This window comes from Plutella xylostella, chromosome 3, assembly GCF_932276165.1.
Source record: "Plutella xylostella chromosome 3, ilPluXylo3.1, whole genome shotgun sequence".
NCBI classification, from domain to species: Eukaryota; Metazoa; Arthropoda; class Insecta; order Lepidoptera; family Plutellidae; genus Plutella; species Plutella xylostella.
In genome coordinates this window covers 1,677,424-1,703,778 of record NC_063983.1, presented here as the reverse complement: position 1 = coordinate 1,703,778, position 26,355 = coordinate 1,677,424, and the positions used below count along the sequence as shown (strand labels likewise).

The 26,355-nt window shown below is 38.0% G+C and overlaps 3 protein-coding genes and 1 long non-coding RNA gene across 6 annotated transcripts; 3 read left to right on the top strand and 1 right to left on the bottom strand.

Annotated features, from left to right (window-relative positions):
• Window positions 1–3,873: 3,873 nt before the first annotated feature.
• On the top strand, window positions 3,874–5,998 carry LOC125489672. 2 transcript variants are annotated; one of them, XR_007267157.1, is made up of 3 exons: window positions 4,404–4,616; window positions 5,034–5,144; window positions 5,737–5,998. It is a non-coding gene; the product is annotated as an uncharacterized LOC125489672 (long non-coding RNA). The 2 variants fall into 2 exon arrangements; XR_007267156.1 differs by lacking the exon at window positions 5,737–5,998 and having other exon boundaries at window positions 3,874–4,616; window positions 5,034–5,660.
• A 3,606-nt stretch (window positions 5,999–9,604) lies between these two features.
• Window positions 9,605–11,512, top strand: LOC105385743 (glyoxylate reductase/hydroxypyruvate reductase). The gene is made up of 3 exons (XM_011556170.3): window positions 9,605–10,093; window positions 10,284–10,545; window positions 10,746–11,512. Exons 1-3 carry the CDS (start codon window positions 9,957–9,959, stop codon window positions 11,379–11,381), a joined length of 1,035 nt encoding a protein of 344 aa, XP_011554472.3. The 5' UTR covers window positions 9,605–9,956; the 3' UTR covers window positions 11,382–11,512.
• A 49-nt stretch (window positions 11,513–11,561) lies between these two features.
• LOC105385745 (thioredoxin domain-containing protein 15) lies at window positions 11,562–12,705 on the bottom strand. The gene is made up of 2 exons (XM_011556171.3): window positions 12,577–12,705; window positions 11,562–12,453 (listed from the first exon to the last, which is right to left on the bottom strand). Exons 1-2 carry the CDS (start codon window positions 12,635–12,637, stop codon window positions 11,621–11,623), a joined length of 894 nt encoding a protein of 297 aa, XP_011554473.3. The 5' UTR covers window positions 12,638–12,705; the 3' UTR covers window positions 11,562–11,620.
• A 2,014-nt stretch (window positions 12,706–14,719) lies between these two features.
• LOC105386162 (sarcoplasmic calcium-binding protein, alpha-B and -A chains) lies at window positions 14,720–25,542 on the top strand. 2 transcript variants are annotated; one of them, XM_011556667.3, is made up of 4 exons: window positions 14,720–14,912; window positions 21,430–21,608; window positions 22,782–23,015; window positions 24,548–25,542. In XM_011556667.3, the coding sequence occupies exons 1-4, from the start codon at window positions 14,861–14,863 to the stop codon at window positions 24,668–24,670; spliced, it is 588 nt and encodes a 195-aa protein (XP_011554969.1). In that variant the 5' UTR covers window positions 14,720–14,860; the 3' UTR covers window positions 24,671–25,542. The 2 variants fall into 2 exon arrangements, with proteins under 2 accessions (XP_011554969.1, XP_011554970.1); XM_011556668.3 differs by having other exon boundaries at window positions 14,728–14,912; window positions 21,430–21,596.
• Window positions 25,543–26,355: the final 813 nt, after the last annotated feature.

Sequence of the window (26,355 nt, the reverse complement as noted above, 5' to 3'; positions counted from 1 at the left end):
TAACTTTCATTGCTAATCTTACACCGTGACACCAAAACAGGTGTAGTTGGTCTCTATTTGCGAATTTTAAATGATCGCAATGTTCTACATACCCCGTTTAGATTAGTAAAAAAAAACTATATATTCGAAATACCTACCACTAACTCCCACCGTCGACCACTCCCACGTTATATGAACATAGTACTCTGAGTTTTCTTTATCCCAGAAACGAAGCCCTTGACGTTATAGAGCAATAAGAATAACAGAGGGCCAAATAGCGAACCCTGGAGGTATTCTACGCAGTTCCCTATCTAAAAGGATCATGCCAATGCTAAGGCCTTTTGATCAACAAAGCAGTTGGTTATAGGTACTTGTAAATCTAAACCTGTTTACTAAGGTTAGCGAGATCACGAAACTATACGCCTATCATAGTAAACGTTACGGGTTACCTTGTCGAATGCCTGTAGCTGGCACACCCACATTCTTTATGAGGCAGACAATAAAATCACTATTGGATTCGTTCTGAATTCCTGTTGAATTGAATATGCCTAGTTGACTGACCGTGCATTTCAGATTCAGAGTAGTTCGGCTGTCCCATTTCAAAACACAGTAACCGCCAACTTTAAAAAAAAACGGGTCTTTGATTTATACATTATTTTAGGCGATTCCGCACAAAACTGCATTGTCAGAATATCAAAAAACCGCTTAGAAACGAAAATAAAATTTCTAAAAACCTAGTAACTCCACCCTGCGAAATCAAAAATGCCACGAAAACCATTTCAAAACATAGTAAGAGCCACCAACCATTTTAAAACACAGTAAGTGAAAATGACTTACTAGGTTTTAAAATGGTCAATGGCGCTTACTAGGTTTTGAAATGGTCAGCAAAGGACAATTTTCGTCCGTTAATTTTAGTAAGTCACAAATGGCATACATTATTACTAACACTTTTTTCGAACAAAATATCAGACATTTCAGAACCTGTATCTTTGCACCAATGAAACCTAGAGAGTTGAATTAAAAGTAGAACATAAGTAAATTTTGTCTTCTTTATAAAAGCTATAGAGACCTTTCTCGTTAGAACCTTTCTACTAGCCCTATTTTGCATAAACAAAAAAAAACAAGTTATAAAACTGATTTTTAGATAGAAATTTAGGAAATATTGTCTAATTGAAGGCAGCCATAAATAATTTTCATGTTAGAGCCTTCTGAATATGGCTATTTAATTCATTTACATAAAACAAAAAAAAACAAACATAAAAATATGCCCGTATTTCAGCTATTACTTATAGTGCCGTCGTGTAAAAGTGCTGCAAAATTGGATTTATAATATGTGAAGGATCCCAAACATATAAAAAATGAAATTATTACGCAATTATTGCAATTTCAATATACTTAACTTGTCTTAAATGACACAATAATGGCCCTAGGTTATGAAATGGTCAGTGAGGGCGGTTTTAGGGTGAGAAAACCATATAAAACCTAGTAAGTGTTTTCTTTTGTGCATTACAGCAACAATTTTAGTCATATTTAAATGAAATAGTATTGTATATAAAGCCTAGGTTCTGCCGCTTCTTTTAAGCTTACATTTGTTCAGATATCTATCATAGTTTTACCAGGGCATTGAAATGAAGGTACAAAAACGTTTTTTGGCTCTCCTGAACATTTTGTCTCATGGCTGTTACTGTGTTTTAAAATGGGACAGCCGAGTTACCTACAAGTACTTACGTGATATGGTGGATAATTAGCTTTTGGCCGCGAGCTTTGCTTCATCTTAAAAAGGTTTTTCCAGGCTCCGCATGCATTCTATAACTGTAACAAAAAGAACACAAATATTAAAAATATAAACAGTTTAGTCGTGCATGAAGTATTGATAATAAATTAATGTAGTAAAGTATATACCTAATTAATGAGATAATGAGCGTCTCGTTTTAGCAGTCGATAGGTTGATAGAACGAGCAAATGTGTGGTACGTAAGAATATTTGGTATGTAGGAATAGGAACACATAGACAGACAACAGTGTGAATGCAACGCTAGCTGTTCAAACGAGACAATTTACAATATGTAAGTATACTTGTAGAGGTATGTGTACCTACATCGATACCAAATGGACAGATATCTCCGAAAAAACTTAGAAACGGACATAAATCTCCGTGTCCATTTCCCCGCGCTACAGCGGCGGCGCGGCGGCGGCGGCGACGGGTGCAACTGCAATACACTTTCGTGTGTGAATCTTCTAATTGCTCAGTAGAAAGTCGTGGACGCTGCGTTTTTTATCAAACGGCTTCCGAGCGCCCGCCGGCTGATTTTTGTGCATAATTATTTGAGTTCGTTACGTTCAAATACTCCGCTAACAAGATGAAAGTCCGATCACACTTTTAACGTTCCGTTAACATTCCTACTGGACGGCGTTCAGAAAGTTAATACTTTATTTGGTTTCCAGAATGAAAGTTTCTAGTCTACCTGAGTGATTTTGTTAATTAATCGTTCATTAACACTTTTATAGGCCTGGAGTTAAATTAATTAACTGAATTACAGCTAGCAATTAATATGTTAATCTGTGCACGTAACGTCTTTACGTTATTCAGCTGATGCACACTGCATATGCATAGGTCAGTTCACGAGACTTTCTTTACTGTCACTTTTGTCTAGGTGCCTAGCTAATAAGTAATACCCAGAAATCTTAGCATGGGGTGCAAGACGCGCATATCAAGACGTGACAAAAGTTATCCCTCGCACTCGCTCTTGAAGCCGAGCGATGTGAGTGAGGACGACGCAAAACTTTTGTCACGTCTTGGCGTGCATCTCTTGCGCCCCGTGCTAGGCCTTCAGGTAAGGGTGATTTTCCATTTCCACAAACTATGTGATATGCAGCTATGTTAAGCGAGTAAATCCATTCCGAACCAGAGCTATGCTATGTGGACTATTGTGGACCAATTAGTTAATATGATAAGTAGATATCAAATGCATCTATAGCAACATAGCAGCATAACACATTTCTGGTGGAAAATCACCCTTATCAAATTGAGTCCTTTGGTATACTTAGAAAACAGTAAGTCTAGGTTTAAATTGACTAGACGAGATGTCTCATCATCAGTGGCCGAGAAACTCAAGATGCACTTTACCTAATGAATGGGGTATTAATGGCAACCACGCAACATTTATCCACATATACCCTCATGCTAGAAAAGGTCCAAAAAGCATTCCTTCGCTTTCTATATAAGAAAAAATATGGATACTATCCTTACCTCTATCCAACTAGCTTCTTGCTGGGAATGCTGGGGTTCAACTCGTTGGAAGTTCGACGGGATCTAAACCTAGCGATAATGGCATGTAGGACCCTGCGAGGAGAGACGGAATGTCCTCATATGGTTGGTGAGGTTTGCTGCCTGTTTGCCCCTAACAAGTATCTGCGAGCCAGATCTCACAGACTGCTGGCGGTACGTGCCTCCAGCTATAATCCTCCAAAATTTAAAGTCAATAGAAACTATTTCTGATGATGCCAAAAAATAGTCGTGAAATAGTCATAAATAGTCGTGTTTTCCAAAAAAATAGTCGTATCATACTTTCGGAGTTAGAGCTATACTTTATGGAGGATTATAGCTGGAGGTCTCCAGCTATAATCCTCCAGCCTCTGCAGAACAAACGGTAAGGCCTATCGACTTGGTTAAGGTCTCAAAAAATAGTCGTGAAATAGTCGTAATGACATGCCAAATTTCAGAAATAGTCGTCCAAAGATAGCAGAGATATAAAGGTACTTTGCTGCAGCCCTGGTGGAGGATTGTAGCTGGAGGTTTTGAAAATATCGAATATCTTTGGAACTACTAAGACCATCGGTTTGAATTATGTCTCAAAAAATAGTCGTGAAATAGTCGCTTCTATTTATTATAATTTTAAGCTTGATACAAGCTGTTAAATAATGATATCAAATTCTTCATACAAATCAAAGTGGACGAGAATGCCAAAGCGAGCCAGTACACAAAAATAATAGCACTGAATACAAAAATAAAAGCAATAGCATTGAATTACTCATGTCGAATTTATCTATAAATCATTTATTTCGTCATACTTTGCATCAATAGTATCTAAACGAATCTTTGGTATGACATTTTATTGCTTTTTCTCTTAGCATTTACCTTACTGTGTACAGAGAAAACGTATGCCAATACACGCACACATTTATCTCTGTTATCTTGACAAACGATAGCGACGATGACGACTACGGCGATGTAGTACCTAGGTCAGTTATTGTCATCCCTTACTATCCCGTGATCAGACAAATATTGCTATCCTTGTCTCCTTTCTAACCGGCATGCATCGCACGCATAGAACGCGTGAGCGACTGCGTCACCGGCAACATCTTGACAAGCTATAGCAAACCGGTATTTATTACGTCCCTTATGTGACCGCCGCCGCACGCCGCCACCAGTAAAGTTGGGGTTAGTATTTTGCATGTTTTGTTTGATAATTTGTTTACAGTTTAGTGCAAACTATGGTCACGATCTGTGTTATTGTTGGTTGTTAAAATATTGTGAGTGCTCCATATGCAAATGAATATTCAAGATGTTATATTCTAAAAGATATTAGTGGATGCAGATAAGAGTGTTTAGTGAGTGCTATGTTTGAATATTTGCAAGTAAGTATCCTTTTTAATACCTACTCAATATCAAAGCAAGCCATGCCATTTTGTTATGCTCAGCTTATTTATTAACATGATTTTTTATTGAAGTATCGTAGCCAAATTATTTTTTAATATCTATGCTTAATATGTATGGGGATTATTATTCAATTAGCAATTTTACACTATGAGCTAGTAAAATGTGCATACATGCAATCAAGGCTGTATGTAAGTACATTATCTTAGTAGATACGAAAATATGTGGGTATCATCGATTACCTACATATGGTAGTCCTGGTTAAATGTGGATATTTACCCCTCAATAGCAAAAAAGGCGTTATTGTTTGTATTTCTGAATGAAACTAGGCAAAAAAATATATGTATAAAAATAAATTATGTGTAACCTACCTATAAGCCTATTCATTATTATTTCAGGTGAAAACACAGCCTATCGATGTAATGCGCCGATAAACTATCATGACTGCATTGATGTAATGCGCTAAAAAACTGGCTCCGAATACATGATTACCAGATAACAAATCCTAGGTAAGAATTTATCACTATTTTCATATGGTATTGTGCTTATGCTAGGATACAGTGTTGTGGTGCTGAAGTTGATAAAGTTATAACAGCCAATTTACTTGTCAAAACTCATTTGTACCTATCAGTTACAAGCGACAAAAACGTGTTTCTGAACTAAATACCTATGTAAGTAATTCACACCCTGTGAAATTTCATACAAGTTTCAAACGCACCGTCCGACCAAACCGGTTTTGGACAAAAGCCAAATTGTTTACTCAGCTATCTCTTTCGCTCAAAAACAATAGAGGTCGGTTATGGGACATATATATTGAAAAAAGCGAATACACTAATGAACAGTATTTCTACTCTACCCTTTTCGCACAAAAGTTCGCAGTTTCAAGTTATTGTTGCAATAAGTTACTGATAAGAAATTTTACTCCACTGTTTGCTGTGGTCTCCAAATGACAATAAATTACCAAACAAATAGTCTAGGTGAAATAACGTTATTACTACTCGTATCTACCTACTCGTATATCATATATATATGTATATAATATTAAAAAAAAAACAAATATTTTTATTAATAAGACGTTAATTTGCCTTATTTTTTTTTCAGCTCAGCTTACATGTGTTCTTCAATAACGTCGCAAGCTACAGTGGCTGTTCATAATTTTTGCAAGTTCTACACCTACAGGATTCAGTTATCTGGGCATTATAGATACCCTATTATCACCTACGAAGTTATTTAGGTATATTTATTAAAACCATTATACAAGGTGTTGCAAAAAGGGTATACTAAGCCGAATGCTACATGTGCAGCATGGTATATCTAAGCCTGAAACTGAAATGAGAATTTAAATATTCGCGAAAAAAATATATAATTTTTCATAGAAACTAAGTTGGTCACGTGACTTTTTACTATGGAGAATAAAAATAATTAAATCCTTATCTACCTAAAAATGAATGAAGGAATGAATAACTTAAGTATAAATAAAAGTACTTTCGGCCTGTGATTGTAATTAAATGAGTTATATTTCAAACACCGTATTTTATTCTTATCTTTATTATTATGACAATAACCGTGATTATACTTACCTAAACCTAATAATGAACAATCTGTGATAACTTTAACTTAAGCTTATTATCATATAGGGCTAGAAAATAATTATTTTTAAATAGTGAAATAACTACATATTTAAGTTCATACCATGTTTTTTTTATTCAACTACGTCAATATGATATTATTACTTAGCAATAAACCAACTGTGATTATTTTAAATTAAACTAAATATGTTTTTAGGTAATAGTCAAATAATACTGAGATAATTGTATGAAACCTAATCTACCTAAAGATTGTTTAATGAATAACTTAAGTATAAATAAAAGTACTTTAGGCCTGTGATTGTAATTAAATGAGTTATATTTCAAACACCGTATTTTATTCTTATCGCTAGAGTGCTACCCTGTACTGCGTCTTCAATAAAACTAATCCCAATTTCACCGGCGGAGGTGGCGGCCACATCAACGCTAATAAAAAAACAAGAACAGCACTATTTGTGTGATCCCGGGATAGTAAGGGACGTAATAAATACCGCTTTGCTATTGCTTGTCAAGATGCAACCGGTGACACGTTCGATCACGCGTTCTATGCGTGCGATGCATGCCGGTTAGAAAGGAGACAAGGATAGCAATATTTGTCTGATTACGGGATAGTAAGGGATGACAATAACTGACCTAGGTACTACATCGCCGTAGTCGTCATCGCTATTGTTTGTCAAGATAACAGAGATAAATGTGTGCGTGTATAGGCATACGTTTTCTCTGTACACAGTAAGGTAGAAGGCAAAAGCAATAAAATGTCATACCAAAGATTAGTTTAGATACTATTGATGCAAAGTATGACGAAATAAATGATTTATAGATAAATTCGACATGAGTACTTCAATGCTACGGTGCTATTATTTTTGTGTACTGGCTCGCTTTGGCATTCTCGTCCACTTTGATTTGTATGAAGAATTTGATATCATTATTTAACAGCTTTTATCAAGCTTAAAATTATAATAAATAGAAGCGACTATTTCACGACTATTTTTTGAGACATAATTCAAACCGATAGTCATAGTAGTTCCAAAGATATTCGATATTTTCAAAACCTCCAGCTATAATCCTCCACCAGGGCTGCAGCAAAGTACCTTTATATCTCTGCTATCTTTGGACGACTATTTCTGAAATTTGGCATGTCATTACGACTATTTCACGACTATTTTTTGAGACCTTAACCAAGTCGATAGGCCTTACCGTTTGTTCTGCAGAGGCTGGAGGATTATAGCTGGAGACCTCCAGCTATAATCCTCCATAAAGTATAGCTCTAACTCCGAAAGTATGATACGACTATTTTTTTGGAAAACACGACTATTTATGACTATTTCACGACTATTTTTTGGCATCATCAGAAATAGTTTCTATTGACTTTAAATTTTGGAGGATTATAGCTCGAGGGACGTCTGGCGGTGGGTGCAGCGCGCTCGGTGGCGCGGCAACAATCGCCTCTAATTCGGGCCACTACGATGGTGAATGCCATAATAGATTCGGCACCACAAGTTGATGTGTTTGCGGATGGTTGGCCAAAGTTAAAAAAGGCATGTCTGAAATTTTGTGAGTCTGAATAGTCTGATGGATAAATTATTATTATATGTATAACTAAATAAGTATTATTATTATTGTGCCTCTATGTAGTGCTAAGGTTTTTCTTTATAACTGTAATGCTATGTAGTGTGATGATGAATAAATAAATAAATAAATAAATAAATAAATAAAATAAATAAATCGGTTAGATTCGACTGCCTATATGTAACCAAAACCATGGTAAACTTGAATCATTGTCATGATTGCTGGTGAGAGAGTGGCGTGCCACCAAAACTCTTTCAGGCATTTCTTACCTTCTTTCAGGGAGTGAAGGATTAAAAGATAAGTAATATAAGTAATCTTGAAAAAATGGTATGAAGCAGCGGTGGCTCAGGCGGGTAAGCGCCCGCTTCAGACGCCACAGATTCGGGTACGAATCCCGCTGATGACATGTACCTACCAATGAATTCTTTGGAAATTAAGTACAGACCTACAATGTATACCGTGTATACCTAGGAACCGTCGCTTTTACGGTGAAGGAAAACATCGTGAGGAAACCTGCACACCTAGATCCTAGGTCACCTAGATTCTATGTAGATGTGTACTGCATTGTACTCATTCAAAAACGGCGATACGGCTCGCGAATTTCACGTAATATAAGTACAAATAAATATACGAAAAGAAAAGCGGCTACCCCTTTGGAGATTACAGTTGTGCGATCATATTAATATGTATGTAGGAACTATGGGATGTAGGCCTCTCCAAGGATTACCAGCACCAAAAGAAGACGACTGTATCTTTAGCCTTCCTCGTCCAAACACTAACCTGTTTGATCAGGCTGAAGGATGTCCCACGCTAGTATTGCATGTTCTGCATGGACCGCATGGACCATATGCATTGACATATATATTACTAGCGTAAGGACAGGGCCTCCCACTAAAAAAAATGGCACCCGCGAGTTGGCCCTAAAATCGTAATTTTAGGGCCAACGCTCCTCAGTCGACAGTTGTCTGTGGCCGAGAGATGGTCTTGTGAATCTTGTGATAAATATGTAGTTGTGTTGTAAAAGGCTGCAAAAACCATTATACTAAGGTCAAAGAGAAACATCGAATATCGTATCATCGGTAATTACCATTAAATTAAGTAATAAACACATTATAAAGTGATAATTATTTTACTACCAAAGTCTACAATGGCCGCGCGCTGTAACCTTGTGCGGACGTCATTTTTTGATGACTATCCTCCGAGAACATTTTCTTGTTGCACACACTTACGTTTTGGAGCTTGATTTTTAGTCCATTTGTCCGGGACGCTCTACAGGTCTACAGCCCAAAACAGTTTTAATTTTAGTAGTTGGATTTGTCTTAAATTATTGATATGGCGCCTGCAAATAATAAAACAATGTCCGGGATGGTAAATTATTAACGCACGTACAAGGTTACGTCGTCAAGATAGTTGCTAGGCACTGACATAGTTCAAACAAATTATGACAGATAACAGTTATTTTGCTTGTATGAAGAAGGTTTGAGTAAAATGTTCTGAAGGGCCTATCCTTCCTTTTGAAATCATTGACCATATGATTCATTTTTCTTTATGACTACCACTTCATGATCTGTTCCTTTTGAATGCTTATGGATAACATAAAGGCAAACATTTAACACAGAGGCATTTAAATGGACTTAGTTAATTCCTGCTTTGTGAAGTTGAATTGGACAACATCCATAAATAAGTGCAAGGTGTAAGAATAAGTCAGTCTCTTTATAGAAAGCGCCATTTCCAAAACAATACTATATCTACCGTATTCTGAGGACAGACTGTCACTGACAGATACAAGGTGTATCTGTGGCTCTTGTCTATTCTGTCAAAATTACCAGCTGTTTCTGCTGTATTTATTCAGTTTGTTTCATTTCTTTGTAAATAAATGTTATTTTAATAATATTATCTCCTGCTGGCCTCTCAACCTTATACCTACTGATAATGAGTGCATTATCATTCATCAAATCGACTAAAGGAAAAGTAATTTTGGGTACCGTTTTCGCTCTACACTGTGTTGTTTACGTGGCGAAACCATCGTTCTTCAAAGGAGATAACCAAAATAAAGTTATCGGCGTACCGCCTAAATATCTTCCAGAGAAATAAACAATAAACTGTGACATAACTTTTAATATTAAGCAACGAATAACTAGTTTACGAAACATAACCTAAAAATTCATGATCTTCACAAGGTTAACATCTGCAAGTAGAAACTTAGTAAACTTAAGTGTTAGAAACATGAGTTCCGGCAAGTCTAAAGTGTTTGTTACCCGCAATGATATGCCGAAATGCGGCTTGGATTTACTTAATAAAGAGTAAGTTTAATTTAATTAACCTCTTTGAAAGCTTATTCCATACGTTACAAACATGCTGAAATAGTTTAAACAAATATATAGCAACCTAAAGGTTATGAATTATGAGAAACTCTATTTTCGTTCATCTTTTAATATACATAGAATTGTACAATAGTTCAACCGAATAACTTTATTTTCTCTTAAATTTCAGATGTGACGTTTCCTACTGGGACAAGCCATCCCCGGCCCCTCGTCAGGAGCTGCTGAAGCGAGTCGCCGGCACCAACGCCATCTACTGCGCACTGTCAGACAAGATAGACCGAGAGTTGCTGGATGCCGCTGGCCCTCAGCTGAAGGTTGTGTCTACTATATCTGTTGGCTACGACCATGTCGATGTGGTGGAGTGCAGGAAGCGTGGCATCAGGATTGGATATACTCCTGATGTGCTGACGGATGCTACTGCTGAGCTTACTGTGAGTATATAAATTTTTGTATGAGAAATAAAGAACTTTTTCTGTCTTTTTCTATCCCTATCCCTTCTCAGATGACTGTATGATACTGGATAAGATTGAGAATGTACTCATCCTGTAATCTTTGTCATGTAAAAAATAAATTAAGAAGTTAACAAGCACAGTAATCTCATTTCACCAATAAACTTTTTCTTTCATTACAGTTGGCTCTACTGCTGTGCACATCACGTCGCCTGACAGAAGCCATTCACGAAGCCAAGACTGGAGGCTGGGTCTCTTGGGCGCCAACATGGATGACAGGGCCCGGCCTGGCTGGAGCCACTGTTGGGATTGTTGGCTTCGGTAGAATCGGACAGGCTGTAGGCAGGAGAGTCAAGGCATTCAACACTGCCAAGATCTTATACTTCAACAGAAGCGAAAAAGCAGAGGCAAAAGAAATTGGAGCTGAAAAAGTCAGTTTTGATGAGCTACTAGAAAAGAGTGACTTTGTTATTTGTACAGCAGCTTTAGTACCTGAGACTAAGGAGATGTTCAACAAGGCAGCATTTGCCAAGATGAAGAATACAGCTGTGTTTGTGAATACGAGTCGCGGTGGAACCGTGGATCAGGATGCTTTGATTGAGGCTCTGCAGAACAATGTGATATGGGGGGCGGGGCTGGACGTGACCACGCCAGAGCCACTGCCGCTGGACAGTCCCCTGTTTAAGATGAAGAACTGTGTGGTGCTGCCACATATAGGCAGTGCTGCCATTGAAGCCAGGGATACCATGAGCACACTCACTGCACAGAATATTCTGGCTGCATTGAATGGCAAGGATATGCCTGCTGAGCTCAAGTGACTACATTTATAGTTAGCAGTTAGTGTATAAATAAGAAACAAGCTTTGAGCTTGAGTAATGTATGTAATACATTTATGGAGAATATTATGATACTATGTAGTAATAATAATAAATAGTATGTTAACAATGTATTTGGATGCATTCATTTAAAACCCTATGCAAGTGAAGCAAAAGATCAGATTGATTTGTTATAAATTTATTATTTTCACCTATAATTAAATACTTAAATAATTACAATTTTATTCATTATGCTCATGTTGTGCCTCAGACTCTCTCCAGTTGTTTTGGATCATTTCCACTATCATCTTCCACCACTTGGACTCCATGAAGTAGTAAACAGCACACACAATGATAAACAACCATGACAACACAAGGAAGTAGTCTGTTTCCTTCTCTACAACACTTGACACTGGTCCCTGGAAGTCCTTGGACGTGACCACAAGGCTCTGCGGGTAGAGCCCAGTGATGGTGTGCATGAACTTACTAAAAGAATTAATGTTGTACTCAGTTCCATTGAATTTCCCCACCGGCCGTCCATTGTGGAACATTTTCAGTGTTGGCACACCAACTATTCCATACTGTGCATTGATTCCATGGTATTTCAATGCATCTAATGCCACCATTTTCACAACAGGGTATGCTCGAGCCAGGGCATTGAAGTGTGGGGCTGCGTGGGCACTGAACGGACAAGCCCTGGTGTAGAACATGACTAGGATGCAATCTGCTTCTTTGTCTCTGCTGGTGATATCAGGTTTGACCTGTAAAAGCTTAGCTAATTGAGTTCCATTGATGATTTCCACTGTTGGTTCAAATTCAGTAGTCCTTAGTTCATCATAGTAGTCTCTACATTTCACAAGTTTCCTAGTCTCATTGGCCGATATTGTCGTGTTGTCGATGGTCACATTTGCCGATGTGACGTGGTTGTACAGGTTGGTCAAGGTTTTGTTCACATCAGACACGACGTTGGAAAGGAGGGATTCAGATTCGTCCACATTTGGTACATCGTTATGGTCGGTATCTTGAACTTCTTGACCGTTGGGGACGTTGGTCTCTACTTCTAATTCTGCCAGACCTGTAATAAATAATAATAATAATTAATTTGGATAAGTTTCCATCTCCGTAGCTTGTAGTTGTCGGCCTCAAGAAATGCTGTTTTAGAATAATTTTATAAGGAAATTAGTATAAAAATACAAACCTTTAGCGACAAACAAAACAAGCAGTGCTATTGAAGTCTTAGAACATGATATTTCCTTCATATTTGGCTTTTATTAAACTACAGTTTCATTCATGAGAAAATAAACAAAACATGACTGATGCCTGATGATATTAACGTGACAGTGACAAATGTCAGATCCTGTCAAATCCTTCTGTCAATGTAAAAAATGAACTGTTGTTGCAACGGTTCATACAGTTTATTTGTAATCCTGACTTTTATTTACACCGGTGAGACGCTGCAATGTAAAAAGTGAACCTGTGCAAAGCGTTTAGTTTATACAATGATCCGTACCAAAATTCTCATGTTTTTAATTTGTATACCTAAATATAAATATGGAACAAAACGCATGCACCATGTTTCAAACCTAAGTGCCTCAAGCCAAGAGTGCAACCGCAGCACGCCTAAACTACCATTGCAATGAATCACAATCTTAGATGGAGAATATTATATTTAAAGCACATCAGTACTAAGACTTTATAAACTATGTGTAGGTCTACCTACAGCTCTACATTAGCCTAGCCTAACCATTTAGTACCTAAACTACCTAACTATATAACTACAAGCTATACTTGCCTACGATAATGTTAGTAGGTAGGTATACTGTGTGTTATTTTTAGTCAATAAAGTAGTATTCTATTCTATTCTATTATATTCTATTCTATACTTAAACTAATTTGCACACCGTCCTTAAATTGAATCAGCATCAGCCTGCCTATCACCAACCGCAGCATTGTCGAGTCGGTATCTCATCTCGCTATCTCCTATAAGTACCAATATAGTTAGGTATTATGTACATAGGAATAAGGTACTAACAACATAAAATGAGGATGTTATCTCTGGCAGGTGATTTTAGGCAATCGATAAATTGGTATGTGCGTAGTTTCCTTAGTTAGGGTTGTTTCAGTAAGTATATACCTATATTTTATGCCTCTAACTTTGGACCTCTTGAATAGGCTCGAAGTACCTAACTCAGCGAGCTATGGAAAGGGCTATGCTCGGCGTGTCTCTACGTGATCGAATCAGAAAAATGAAGAGATCCGTAGACGAACCGTAAGTAACCGACGTCAGGAAGCTGAAGTGGCAGTGGGCCAGACACATTACTGCTCGAAGGACTGATGGGTCTGATGGAGCAGAAGAGTTTTGAGTAGAGACCACGTGCCGACAAGCGGACGGACGAACTAGTTAGTCAAGTCTGCGGGGAAGCGCTGGATGCGGGCCACCTCCGATTGGACAAGGTGCAAATAAGGGGGTGACCAGAACGGTGGTAGCTCAGTCGGTTAAGCGCCCGCTTCTCACGCCAGATATGCGGGTTCGAATCCCGGCGCTGACATGTTCCAATGAATAAACATATTAAACATTAAACAATGAGTTCTTTGAATTTAAGTACAATGTATACCATCGCTCTTACGGTGAAGGAAAACATCGTAAGGAAACCTGCATGATTTAGCGCATCTAGATATGTGAACCCACCAACCCGCAGTGCACCAGCGTGGTGGGAAATGGTCCAAGCTTAGAAAGGCAGTTTAGACCTTGGGGGTGTGCACAAAGGTTCCACTCGAGAGAGCCAGGTGCAGGTACTTACCACCCTCTTAGAGAATAGAATAGAATACTTTTATAGAATAGGGGGTGACCTGTGTTCAGCAGTGGACGTCCTATGTCTGAGATGATTAATGATCTTAAGTAGCATGGTGGTGGTGGCACAGTCCGCTAATATGGACAGACCACAGAAGGCATGCATGAAGAGCATGCCATTGCCTGTAGGATATGAGGACTTAAATCACTGTCGTAGTTACCCACTTCTTCGTCTTCATCAATTCACTACAACGTTTTAATGAATATCAAAACATTTGGTGAAAGCCATAAATCTATCTCCGTATAATAAATGCCAAACAGTCGCTGACGGAAGCTGGGGTCCGCACATTAAAAATATACCGACCCGCCCCGGCTAGTAATACAATAAGCCATTAGGAGAGCGGCGATCATTTTAGATTGCATCGCAATTAATCAAAGGACCTTGCGCGCAGACGACTGCAATAACAGGTCAAGTTTGAGCGGTGTGCCAACGGTCGGAAAGCAGTTAAATCGACAGATGTGGCGTGCGGCGTTGCGGTGGTATTTTCGAGCTGCAGCGTGGCGTGACGTCACGGGTTGAGGCGAGTTGAGTCGTGGTTATTCGTGGCGAGAGGGCGCGGGCGGTGGCCCAGTCGTCCCGCGACTGCCGCCGCCGCTGAGCCCCTGCCCCGAAGCACCCGCACTCTCCGCCATGGCCTACACTTGGGACAACAGGGTGGCGTTCGTTGTCAGATATCTCTACGGTGAGTTAGTGTTTTGCCGCCACATTGCGGTTTCCTGTGCTGTTTTTGTCAGTTTACATAAAATGTGAGTTGTTTTATTTCGTGTTAACTGTAACCAAACAATACATAGAGTTTCCATGGGAGAAGCGTTCCTTCCTACTCATCTTGTGGTTGTTCGACGACGCCTAACAAAATCGGCACTGCTAGATACACCCAGTAGCAGCATCGACATCAACTGCTTAACACATAACAAAGTTTAGCCGGTGTTTACATCAGACTCCAGTAACGTAGGTATTGTATGGTATCGAATAGCTGATCACCCCGGGTTCTTCAGCCTGGCAGCGGCTTCCGATTGTGTCCTTGTTTCATTATCGTCACTTTTGTAATAAATCTTTCCGGTCTATTTTAGACTGCGCAAGAGCTCGATTGTAGTCTACAAATTTCTCATCGAACCGAATTATATCGATAGGTTTATTTACTAGTTACTTAGGTTTATTTAGTACCTACCTATATGTATGCTGTGGGTCTTACATGTCCGTTTATTCATTTGCCTGTCGGGTCTTCTCTTATAATCGCCTAAAATTCTACCGATAACCAAGTTGCATCCTATTAACTGAATCTGCGAAAGAATCAGACGCAAAAACTACGATAAATTATAATGTCCAATAGAACATCATCACGCCAGTACTAAAGGTAGGGCTTGTTTTACGCAAATAAAGTATTCTATTCTATTCTATTCTATAAAGTTAGGTTCTCACTCCGAACCTAACATTACAGAATCTCAGAATTTCTGAGGGTTTCCCCTGATAGGTGAACTGTTGTAAAGAACCATACAATACATAGATAGATTATGACGGATAGCTATCACAGGAATCTATTCTTATCATTGTTTCATCTACTCGATTCTGAATTGGCAATCCGCATACCTTCCGCATCATTTATTAATATTAAAATTACAAATAAGAGAGCCAACTAGATTAAAAAGCGGGACATGCCTGGACAATTTTGCACATGCAAAATCCCGCAGTTGTAGTGCTACAGTACTACATAGATTACGGTCTCTCAGACCACACAGCACAACTTCTAAGATATCCAGTTCAGAAATCATGTAAGTTTAACCACTGGTTTGTAAGAAAACGGGACATGTGTAAAGAAAATATTGTTAAATTCAAAGATAGCATAGCGAATTTGAACTTCTCAGATATTTATAACACCCATGACCCAAACAAGGCATATGATAGCTTCTTGAACATCTTTATGTTGCTATACAGGGTGTTAACTAGAATGCGTTTGAGCGGGAAATGGGGGTTAGTATTAGTCTAACCAAGCACGTTTCTAAGAAAAAAAACATCAGAATCTCGAATATTTATGTTTAAAGTCTAAAGTAAAGTGGAAAGTTTTACCTTAATCAAAAACATGGTCACCCTACACAAACACATAACCAATGAGACATTCGATTGCAAAAGAACACACACTGTAAATTTGTTATCAACTTCACTTTTCATAATTTATTTGATGTAACTATGATTGTAATTAATTACACAGTAGGTAATAACAATTATTAAATAAAATTGAAATTATTTATTTATTTATTTATTTATTTAATTCTTTATTGCACAAATATAAAATAAATGTACAAAAGGTGGGCTTAATGCTAAGAGCATTTTCTACCAGCCAACCTACAGGAGGTACAGGAAAACTGGTACAAAGATGTGCAAAAAAATAAATAAACATGGTGATTAATGACATACTAATCAACAATTAAACAGCTGATGTGCATAAAGTTTCATAGATCGTACAGAATATAATTTATGACTTTCTAGGAGCTCAGAACAATAATTAAACCTTTTTACTCAGAATAAGGTATGCGTTTAGTATTCACCCTTGATACTCACCACGTTTTATTTTTCTTTTATTACCTAAAGATGCGTACAGACCGGCCCAACGAACGCCCACCGATGGACATTTATCATACATAATACAGGGGCAGATTGAGCAACGAAGGTCAACAAAACCCGTTCGTTGGCGTTCGTTTGGCCGGTCTGTACGCAGCTAAAGATAAAAGACCACAATGCATAACAGGGTGATAACAGGGTCTACTTGGACGACGAATTGGTTTACTTACTCCCGCTCATCTCGATTTGTGTTGTGTACTTGCGATTGAGACGTCTTTGATGACGAATAGTACGGAAATCCTCATAATAAGTATGGCCTCACTTTGAATACCAGTAGAATAATAACAATCTCGCGTATCATAACCATCGAGTATTTATGATAGTCATTACCTTCTCTGTGGATCTAGTCTGTCAGTCAGTCATTGTTGTTTACTTGTTTACAATATTTTTTTACAATTATTACCTAAAAGGGAAAAGGTACCTACAATTCTATCTTTTGATTACCAAGCCTTGTTCCTCATCTCGTTTTATGTTGTGCTGTGCTGTGAATACGTGTGTCCTATGTTATGAAGCATAAAATGAAACTATTCTGTATTCATAAAAGATAATTATTGTGTATCAATAAAGCGATACTTATGGAGTAAAATGAAATGTCTACAATGGATTGGGTACTTTGAGTACCCAAAATCTCGGTAGGTACCTTGACGATGTGGCTCCAAGTGTGGTGCTGATGCACGCATACTTTTTTATTGACCTTGGCTTTGATTTTTTTGGCCTTGACCTTGGCTTTCAAGTTCATGGTCATTCTGTCAAACGTACCTAAACATGAATAGGGTGACTATGAAATTTTAAAATGAACTAAATAAAACTGTTTTATGTTGGTCAGCTTAAAGCAAATAAAATACGTTTTTTAATGTGTTATCGTGTTCAGTATCATCAGCTGTATCTACCATTTCCCGCTCCAACGCAATCAAGTTAACACCCTGTATAACTTGTGCTTTCCTAAATTATTGATTAAAATTAATACTAAGAGAAAACAGAAATGGATCTCCAGAGGCATAAAAGTGTGCAGTATTAAACAAAGAAAACTACTTTGGCAATGTCGCTTAAATCCAAACCATATTAATAAAATAACCTTAAAATCCTATTCATATCGACTTAAAAAAATTATAAAACTTACTAAAAAAGCCCAAAACTGTCACACTATTAAGACATCAGAAAATAAATGTAGAGCAACATGGCAAATTATAAATGATAGCAAAAATAACTTTCCTAAAGAACCGATTCATAGTATTCTGAATAATGACAAACTGATTACGGATCCACAGGAGATAGCAGACGCATTTAATGACTTCTTTATTGACCAAACCTCAATTGATAGTAATATAAAAAATGACCCTGGACCAGGACTTATTAATATTGAATCATCAATTAATTCTATGTTTATGACACCAGCGCAGGCTATTGACATCTTAAAAATTATAAAAAATATGAAAAACACAAATAGTGTCGGTTATGACGACATAAGTACAAAAGTCCTCAAATCTGTCGCTGAAATAATTGCTCCTGTCTTAGCTTATATAGTGAACTTATGCATTGATAGTGGTATATTCCCTACAAAGTTGAAGCCGACTGTTGTAAAACCGCTCTTTAAGAAAGAAGATAGACAACAACTGAAATATTATAGACCCATAGCATTAATCTCAGTTATATCGAAGATTTTTGAAAAATATTTCTACAATATTATTTACAGATTCCATTTTGACGCTACACTCAATTTTACTGGAAATTCCACATCTCGAAAGCACCTTCCTATACCTACAACTTAATATAAACATAAGCCATTGTGTTAGTTAGTAAACAAGTGCGACTTAATCAATCAGAAGGTAATTAAGAACAATGTAGTGCAGTGAATGTGGCATCGAGCTAATGGTTGCGCAGGCGTCGCATCGCAGGCATGCCTGGCGCTCCGGTACTGACAACTTTGTACCGGAGTCACGCCAATAATGCCTGATGCCGCAGCATGTCACTACAATATCCATCTACAGCCAAAACGTGTGAAACAATCGTATCTTTGTAGTAGATCGCTACGCAATAAGTAGGTTTCATACATTGATGCCTGCATGATACATAAATATGGTAGATAACTATTATTGGACTTTGACTTTTCACTGTGTATGCCATGAAAGTCATGAAACCTGCATGAATCATGACTTATCTCGTGAGACCTACAAAGCAATAGTTCTTGTTCTTACTTATTTCTTTTGTTTTAATCGAAGCTTGCAACAATAGATAATTCGGACCTTATGAAAATACACAATTTAGTAGTAATAACTCCCAAAAATACGGAAACGATATCCTATATAGACGGCCGACTGGTGTAGTGGTTAGTGACCCTGACTGCTAAGCCGAAGGTTTGATGCCCGACTGGGGCAGATATTTGTTTAATGACAGATATTTGTACTCGGGTCTAGTCTTGGGTGTTGATATTTATATTTAATATGTATCTATCTATGTATTTGTGTAGATATATCAGCTGTCCGATACCCATAACACAGGCTCTGCCTAGCTTGGGGTCGGATGGCCGTGTGTGAGATGTCCCCACATATTTATTTATTTATTTATATAAATACAATGAAACAGTGACTAGTAAGTAGTTAGGCTAATCTAAAATTAAAAGTTAACTAAGTGAAAACATTTACATCTGCCATACGGTAAATTTAAAAATCTAAAAATCCCCGAATCTTACTAATTACCTGGCCCATTATTCCTGTTTAGCGCTGCATGGCTAGGGACTTCCTAAAACAATGCTACTTACTTCTTTCAGAAGCTTTAGCAGAAAAGATCTTCCAGGCTCCAACGTATGGAATAAGCGCCGCTCGGTTGTCTAGCGCTTGATAATATTCTTGCCTCTGAACTCTGATAAATATACACACTAATTAACATCTTCCTCTACTGCTCATAATTCCCTCAGTATTTGTAAACAGACAATAGAAAACCTATATTTCCTGAAAATACTGACATATACTTAGGGCTGATTTTTCAATGGTCAGATAAGTGTTATCTGAAGAATAAATTTGTTGCTGTCATTCTCTAATACAAACATTCAGATGTGACAGCAACAATTTTATTCCTCAGATAACACTTATCTGACTATTGAAAAATCAGCCCTTAGTTATATGTTTCCGTCCAAGATACTGAATAGGGTGTTTCCTGTATCATTCTTCGACACCTTTACATATCTATCCCATAACCTCCTCCTAGGATACCTAGATATACCTACAGGTATCTCTAAACCGCCCTAAGTACAAAAACAATCCTTTATACCAAACGGTGACAAAACACGTGTATCATATGAGTGATGTTGAAGCTAACAAAATGTATCATAAACTTTTGATGGACGGCGCCCATTACCCACTCGCCGACAGCTCTTCAATCTTTGGTGTCAATTATCGTAATTTTGCGCGGCAAACCCCGTCGGATGCAGTGGCGCGATCAATTTGATTGGCATTCCTCATTGCGCAGCCAACATTCTAACATATTGCTGCCTGGTGCCTTCTGTGGATAGGATATTGAGGACAATTTGATAAATTTTCGATTATTTGGGAGTCACATTCAAAAATAATAGTCTATTTTAAAACTAGCGACAATAAGAAACAACTCTAAAACAAAACAAAAGACTCTCGAGTTAATTCTACCAATACGACTGTGGTGTGAAAACAAATCCATTTTGCGGCATTGACAATTTTTAAGCATGAAATATGCAACTATTTATCTAGTCTGAAACTTTCATTAACCTTATTTACTATGCACGCTCCTTGCGCAAGTTATACTTATCAAAGCACGTATTTGACTCTGAAGCTGCAGAATCAACCCACAACAGCGGTAAAATTTCCACGGCTCGGAAAATGGCCGCGGAACATTCCAGTATTTTCTTTCGCTCTCTCCAAGTGTTGTTATGCAGTTGTCGATGTGTCTGTCCGTCGATCGGCGGTCGGAAGGCCGAGTTGCAACAGCCAGGCTCCACTTGGCATGTCTCTTGCTATTAATTAATACACTATTGTTTACTAGCCCAAGCCAATTGGGCAAGCGATACCAATTTACATACTACGTTGCGAAATGTCTACTCTTGCTCACCGGCGTATGATGAGTTAACTATTTTCGTTACTCTCTCTGACCAATGGCTGTGTGGGTTGCCGTGTTTACGTGTCAGAATACATTTTTGTGTAGGAAAAATAGTTATGGGTTATGGAAAATGTTTACTAAGTAAATAAATCCACTTTCAGGTTCACAAATACGATAAGTAAATCATAAAATATTAACTAGGCACTTACCTTATCCTTTAATAAACGTAACACATACCTACCTATTAATGAGCGATAAAAAACATCAAGATTATAATGCTGATGATGACAAATTTTGCCTTAAAGCTGAAATTGCTAAAATATCATACACACATGATAATATATTCTACATCCTCGTCTGTGTATAGTTAGAGACTACCATCATTCATCAGCTAGCCTATTAGATGAGGAAGGCGGAAGACAGGGTATGGTGGCGCTTTTTGAGCCTCTATTCAAAAGTGAACAGTCATTATCTGACCAACCACTTGCAATACTCACACCCACCTCTCCCGGTTCCAGATATCGACAACAACGGCTACTTGGACGCCCATGACTTCCAGTGTCTGGCCCTCCGCGCATGCGTACTGGAGGGCAAGGGCGACTGCAGCGCCGCGCGCCTGCAGAAGTCCCAACACATCATGATGAGCCTCTGGGAGGAAATAGCCCAGCTCGCTGACTTCGACAAGGTTCCAGACTATGTCGGTTACCCCCTCCCTTACAACACTGTCACTACGGCTTGCAGACAACGCTACTCGCCTCCTTAGTTTTAGTTGTTGACGGGTGGTATGGCACACGGTGGGAGATGTAAGAAGAAATGTGTTTCTATGTTTGATTTGAATGTAAAAACTTTATACCTAATTTTGTCGGCTATGGTCCTAGGTCTCTCGATCCAGTCGTAGGCAGAAATTACAATGAGATAAATAAGATTAGCCAACGTAGTCGAAACCGATCTGGGACACATTAATATTGGAACAAGAATGTTTGTTCCAAATCTGTTATTAAATTAGGAATTAGACGGAAATTACTAAGATTATAAACGTTCATATGCATGGATGTATGTGACACAAAGCTCTTTTATAAAGCGATAACTCATGCCAAATCACCCATAACTACTCTAGATTACTGAGAACACAGACGTATGAGTAATTGATCGCATCAGGGGAGCTGGCATTAGACTAACTCTTTGATAATCATACCGTCACGGAGTGTCTGCCCGCTGACATAAATGTGTCTAGTTCAGAGAAAACTATCAGATTACTCGTTATGTTCGCTATCAAGATTAATTATTGTGTCGCGACGCGGAGATATCAACAGTCGTTACTCATTTCTGTAAAATAACAAGCGCTTTGAGCTTTCAGTTCCTATTATAAATTCTGAAATTCCGGACGTTACGTCTAGGAACTATTTTCGCCTACCACCGTGTGCCATCGAGCTCATATTTCTAAACGATGTGATTATTTTTCAATAGAAACAAATATACAATTACAGACAGCACGAGAACTTCGTACAAAGTTCATAAACAACTGAACAACGACTGTAAACTTCACAAACACACAAGTAAGTCGCAGGAAATAATCGCATCTCGCAAAATGTCGTATCCTTTAGATGCAGGCTTTTATCTATGTTGTGAAAGGCTGTAATTAGTTATCTTTAAAATAAGCTTTAAATGTTATTGATAGTTATTAGTCGTAATTTATTTAGTAAACGCAGTCATTACGTAGCTTATAATAATAACACCTTCTACCAAATCTAGAGCATAAACCGCGCACGCTTCAAAAGCAGGATACGACATTTCCGCATCGCACGCCACAGCTAAACTATTTTAGCTGCCGTCTCATTCCTGCACCCCCCTCACAATCTCCTGTTTGCAGGATGGCATGATCTCCGTGGATGAGTTCAAGCAAGCGGTCAAAAACAGCTGTGTGGGCAAGAAGTACGAAGACTTCCCTCAAGCCATGCGCGCGTTCATTGAGGCCAACTTCCGGATGATCGATATCAACTCAGATGGAGTGATGGGAGTCGAGGAGTACCGGTACGACTGCGTGCAGAGGATGGTTGTGGAAGAGATCAAGGTCATCGATGACGCCTTCAATTCCTTGTTGAACGTGAGTGTTGTTTTCTAAAGTTTGTTGTTGTAGACACGCTCCCTCCGCGCTACAAATTTGTAGGCGCCCTAAATCTCTAGTTGTGTGTCAGAGTTATTAGCTAATTCGTCAGTCAGTTCTGTTATGCACTCATTAGCCAGTCGTTATTGTCGATGGTTTATAGTTTCGTTTATTGCTGTGTATGAGTTATTAGTTCTTGCATACAGTCTTAAAATGTTCCGCAAGACACACTCCACACCTTCGTATATCTGATGACGTTAAGGTGTAAGTTTCCCCAGTTTAGAGCAATAATATTATGCACTTAAATATCTTACCGCTATTAGACTAGGCAAATTTATAACCGGTCAATACTCTGTAAAGTTTTCATCAAATTTCGAGGCCAAATATAAATGAAGGTGCCAGATTTCCCCGGCACGCCGGTCGGAACGCATTTTGAGTGTTTTGGCAAATTTGCGGAAGCCTAAAGTGCAGAATTTATCGTAAGCTATAAAATGTCTGTCAATTAACATACATTTTTAGATAAAACATAGTTTACATGCTACACGAATACCTACTTTCTTTTGTCAAATAGTACGTGTAGAGTGCGACAATATTAGTGTAATAAAATTAATAAAACATTAACAAGATCCGTCATTGGCCCAGTGCCAAAAACCTCGACTACGAACAACATTGTTCTTTCATATTCATCTTGATTATCTTTCTTTGTAATTGAAGCTATAAGCATGCGTGACACTTTGATTCTAATCTAAGCCACTCACTAATAATAATTAATTTATAACGCGAGGGGCTAAACAAAAGCTTTCATAATCTATTTCAGTTAGGGGTTATTCCTCCAAAGATAGTTTTGCATTTCACCTAACGAACACTCAGTAGGACACCGTATATAAATAATCCTTTAGAAGAATGTGGAGGAGGGTCATATTCTATGTATTATGCACTGCTCCTGACTGTAGATGATCGCCATGAGAAAAATTACAATCTTTATAGATACTTATTGTTTTTTGAGACCGTTTTTTACGTTTAATCATGTGGAGAGATTAAAAATGAGTTTATATTTTTGGCCTCTATGCTGCTGCACCTACGCAGTTTCGTGTAAAAATGAAAAATCTTATTTTTAGATATGATTGCAAGTGTATTTACGAGCATTTCCAACCGCAATGATCATCATCATCATCATCCCGGAATTGTCCACTGCTGGACATAGGCCTCTCCCAATGAGTGCCGCAACGCAACACTCTGCTGACCTCGGCCTTCCTCATCTGGTCACTAAGGTCTACCTGAATAATGATAACAAAACCGTAATCCTCATTTACTCACTAACAGCTACCGTACCACCACCGACACAGAAGCGCGTAGCTCGCGTAGAGCGAACAGCGTTGAAGCCTCGTTGAAGCCAATGATCGGTGGTGGCATGGTGGTAACCCCACGTAGTAGACCTTAAATTACCAAGAAATCCCACTTATGCATAGTTATATGCCAATATGCACGTTGCAAAATAGTCTTACCTACCCATTTTTTCTCTTCATTCCCAGGATGACGACAGGAAGTTGGGAGGTCTGACGCTGTCCAGGTACCAGGAGCTGTTCGCGCTCTTCCTCGGAGACACCAGCGAAGACTGTCCCGCCAAACACCTCTTCGGGCCCTTAGAACTTTAACTACCATCCCAGTTCTAACTATTAAATAAATATAAACACGTGACCTGACACACCTATTCTAAAAGCTGTAGAAGAGACCGTGCATGAAACAAATGAAGATTAAGAGTCAGCTGGAAAAGACAAAACTTATAAATTAACAAAGGAATCTTTTATTTTCCGTGCTTTTATCAAGACGAGGCTGAAACGTCACACGACATGTTTGAATGTTTATTTAAATAAACGCGACTCGCGCCAATAATAAGCAAGATGTCGCCAAAAATATACCATCCGCCTCGATACAGTTCGGGAGTAGAAGATGTAACATTGTGTACCTCGGAATATTAAATTTATTTAATGATTTAAGTATTTATTGTATGTATTTATTATGTATTTTTATGAATATATTTATAGATTTAATAAAAAATATATGTATTTACTACAAAATATATGTTTTACCTATATAGATTTCTTACGCTAGTGAATATAACTTGTGTGTAAATTATCTTACTTATTATTATGTTATTACTTTTTCTTGTATTTAAATATAAGTTTATTATAATCATGTTCTTTAAATTAAGTTTTTCAACAAACTTGTTGAAGGTTTTGTGAGTTTTTCAGGAATGTTGAAACCCCTTATCGTGTTTACTATTTTAATGCTCTTTGATGTGGTATCATTATAATTATTGTAACAAGCAAACGACCGAAAACAATCAGGGTTTTCAACGATATTACGACAATATAGGGGAATGTATGAAGATTGTTGATGTGTGCACTATACAAAATGAATCTAGTCACCGCGACCAAATGTTATCTATTATTATTAATTAACTTGTAACTTGTAAATAATTGTTGTTCTGTTTAAAATTTATTTTAATAAAAAAATTGGAAAATCACTTTTTTGTTTAGTTGGGTTGGAACTATGCTATGCTTTGGAGTCTATTCTCGCCCTTTCTCATTCAGCCTACGGGGGGAGACGTGGACACTGACGCATGACGGTAGGACTGGTCCACCGATTTAAAGTCGCTCAGCGTGCTATGGAGAGAGCTATGCTTGGGGTTTCTCTGATGGATCGTATCAGAAATGATGTTATCCGTCAGAGGACTAAAGTTGCCGACATAGCTGTCAAAATATGCAAGCTGAAGTGGCAGTGGTCTGGTCATATCTGCCGAAGAACCGACAACCGTTGGGGTAGACGAGTTCTCGAGTGGAGACCACGAACAGGCAAACATAGCGTGGGACTCCCTCCTGCCCGCTGGACTGACGACCTTAGGCAGGTGGCCGGTAGTGGTTGGATGAGGAAGGCCGAGGGCCGAGTGTTGTGGCGCTCCTTGGGAGAGGTCTATGTCCAGCAGTGAATGATTATTGGCTGAAGATGATGATGATGATGAACGTGAAAATTAAACATGGTTCTATGCTTTCACTTTTTATTACAAAAGCTATAATACACCATTATTATAGTTTGATAATGAGTATCTTAAATATTTGCGTTCTATACAATGTTTTTATACAAGATTAACGTTTATATTTGTAAAGTACCCAGATCGTTTACATAATAATAATTATTATACACATAATACATATATACATATGTTGGTAAAATAGATAAATAACATAGGCGGTACGACGTACGATGAACCTGGTACATATTTTAAACATTGAAATCCATTCGGCTTAAGACATAAAATAATATTTTATATAATACCTAG